The 1,582-nt window shown below is 34.6% G+C and overlaps 1 protein-coding gene across 1 annotated transcript in view; it reads right to left on the reverse strand.

Annotated features, from left to right (window-relative positions):
* Nucleotides 1-1,582, reverse strand: part of LOTGIDRAFT_155141 (hypothetical protein) — a gene marked incomplete at both ends in the record, with an annotated part of 3,821 nt that overhangs the window by 438 nt on the left and 1,801 nt on the right. The window contains one exon of the mRNA XM_009065640.1: nt 135-440. Coding sequence (XP_009063888.1) covers nt 135-440 — 306 coding nt within the window. The remainder of the gene's footprint in view (nt 1-134; nt 441-1,582) is intronic.

Here is a 1,582-nt window from a genome sequence, read left to right on the forward strand (position 1 = left end):
TTCGTATACTATTCCATCTAATATTCTAATAATTTTACCACCGGATTTCACTATTTCTTGAATATCAACTGATGTTAAAACATCGTGACAGAAACCATTTCTGAATCTGATTTTAGTGCCAGTTTCCTTCTTACCTATACTATTCGTAAAAGTTATTTTATCTTTAGCTGGTATGGGTTGAAAGAACATGTTGGTAGGATATTCAAACCAGACTTTTAAAATAGCTGTTCTAGGTCTGAATTTTTGTTTATTGAAGAGTTTTACAAATTCTTTTTCTTCTTCTGGTAGAAACGCTCTAGCACTTTCCGCTTTAGGATATTCACCTTCTGTCATGGCTGAAGCGTACAACCCATTAGCGTCAAATGCCATCAGTTTAGAATAGTCCAGTTCTATGAGTTTAGCGTGAACTTCCGTTTTATCTTTTGGGTTAACACTGTATTCTTTGAATAAATTATTATTCCTTCAGTGTCTTTTAATATGGCGCAGATCTCATTCATTTTATCCGTTTCAAATGATTTTCGATTTGCCGAAACTCTTCCTCCTTTAATACGTTGTCTGATAAAATATCTTATAAAAGGGTGAGTATGTGAGTAAACTTTTTCTACGTTTTCTTTTTCGGTGTGTTTCGGAACCATTCTAGTAGTTTCATACCATTCTTCTTCTACCATTTCTTTATCGTAATGATAAAAATAATACCAACCCCTTAAAGATAAAGAAGGAGCCGTCAGATTATTGGAAACGTTTTGGAAGACAGTTTTTTTCATTGCTTGATTGTATTTTATCAAACAAGCTCCGAGACATAACGTATCTCTTTTAGCGTAAGGTTCCCATTCGGGTCTTAAAGATCCCAATTATCTTTAGTGTATTTTGCAATATTAACATCCTCGATCTTTCTTAAATTCATTGGTAGATTAGATGAATTTTCCCATGCCGTTAAACTAGATTTTTCATGTTGATAGGAACATGTGAAATTAATATTTTGCAAATAATTAGATTTCGGGGAAGGGAGGGTTTGATTCTCCCAAATGTACAGGCCTAGGGTGGAGCAGACACTTTATTTAGAAATTAGGATTAAGGGTCTTGATATTGGGTTTTCTTCTGTTCTTATTCTGATCTGAAATTAGAAAAAATATCTCGCCCGATGGGCGAGAAGTATAGTATCTGTTATGTACTGATTGTTTTTAGTTTACTATGAACAATATTATCATTTAAGTTCTTATTTTTTGAATATGCAACTATCATTTTCTGCTTATAGACATGGGGGAATTTCTCTTGAAGGCTCTTATAGTGGGCATGAACTATCTTGCTTGCTCGATTGCTGGTTGTATTAAACGGGACAACAAAGGGTGCTATGCCTACATTATGATGAATATTTAGTCCTATAGGTCTTGCTGTATTCAATGTCTCAATCCAATGGGCCTCCCTAGATTGACGGAATTTGGTAGTTTCATCTTCGGGCAAGTCAATTTCTATACGCTCAATTGGGATTAGGGTGAGATCGTCTATTGAATGGTCGTCGAGGTTGAAATGATTAGAAACAGGCTTGTCTTTCTTTAATTTGATGTCTGACCTATGAGCATTA

This window comes from Lottia gigantea (assembly GCF_000327385.1).
Source record: "Lottia gigantea unplaced genomic scaffold LOTGIsca_7, whole genome shotgun sequence".
NCBI lineage: Eukaryota > Metazoa > Mollusca > Gastropoda > Lottiidae > Lottia > Lottia gigantea.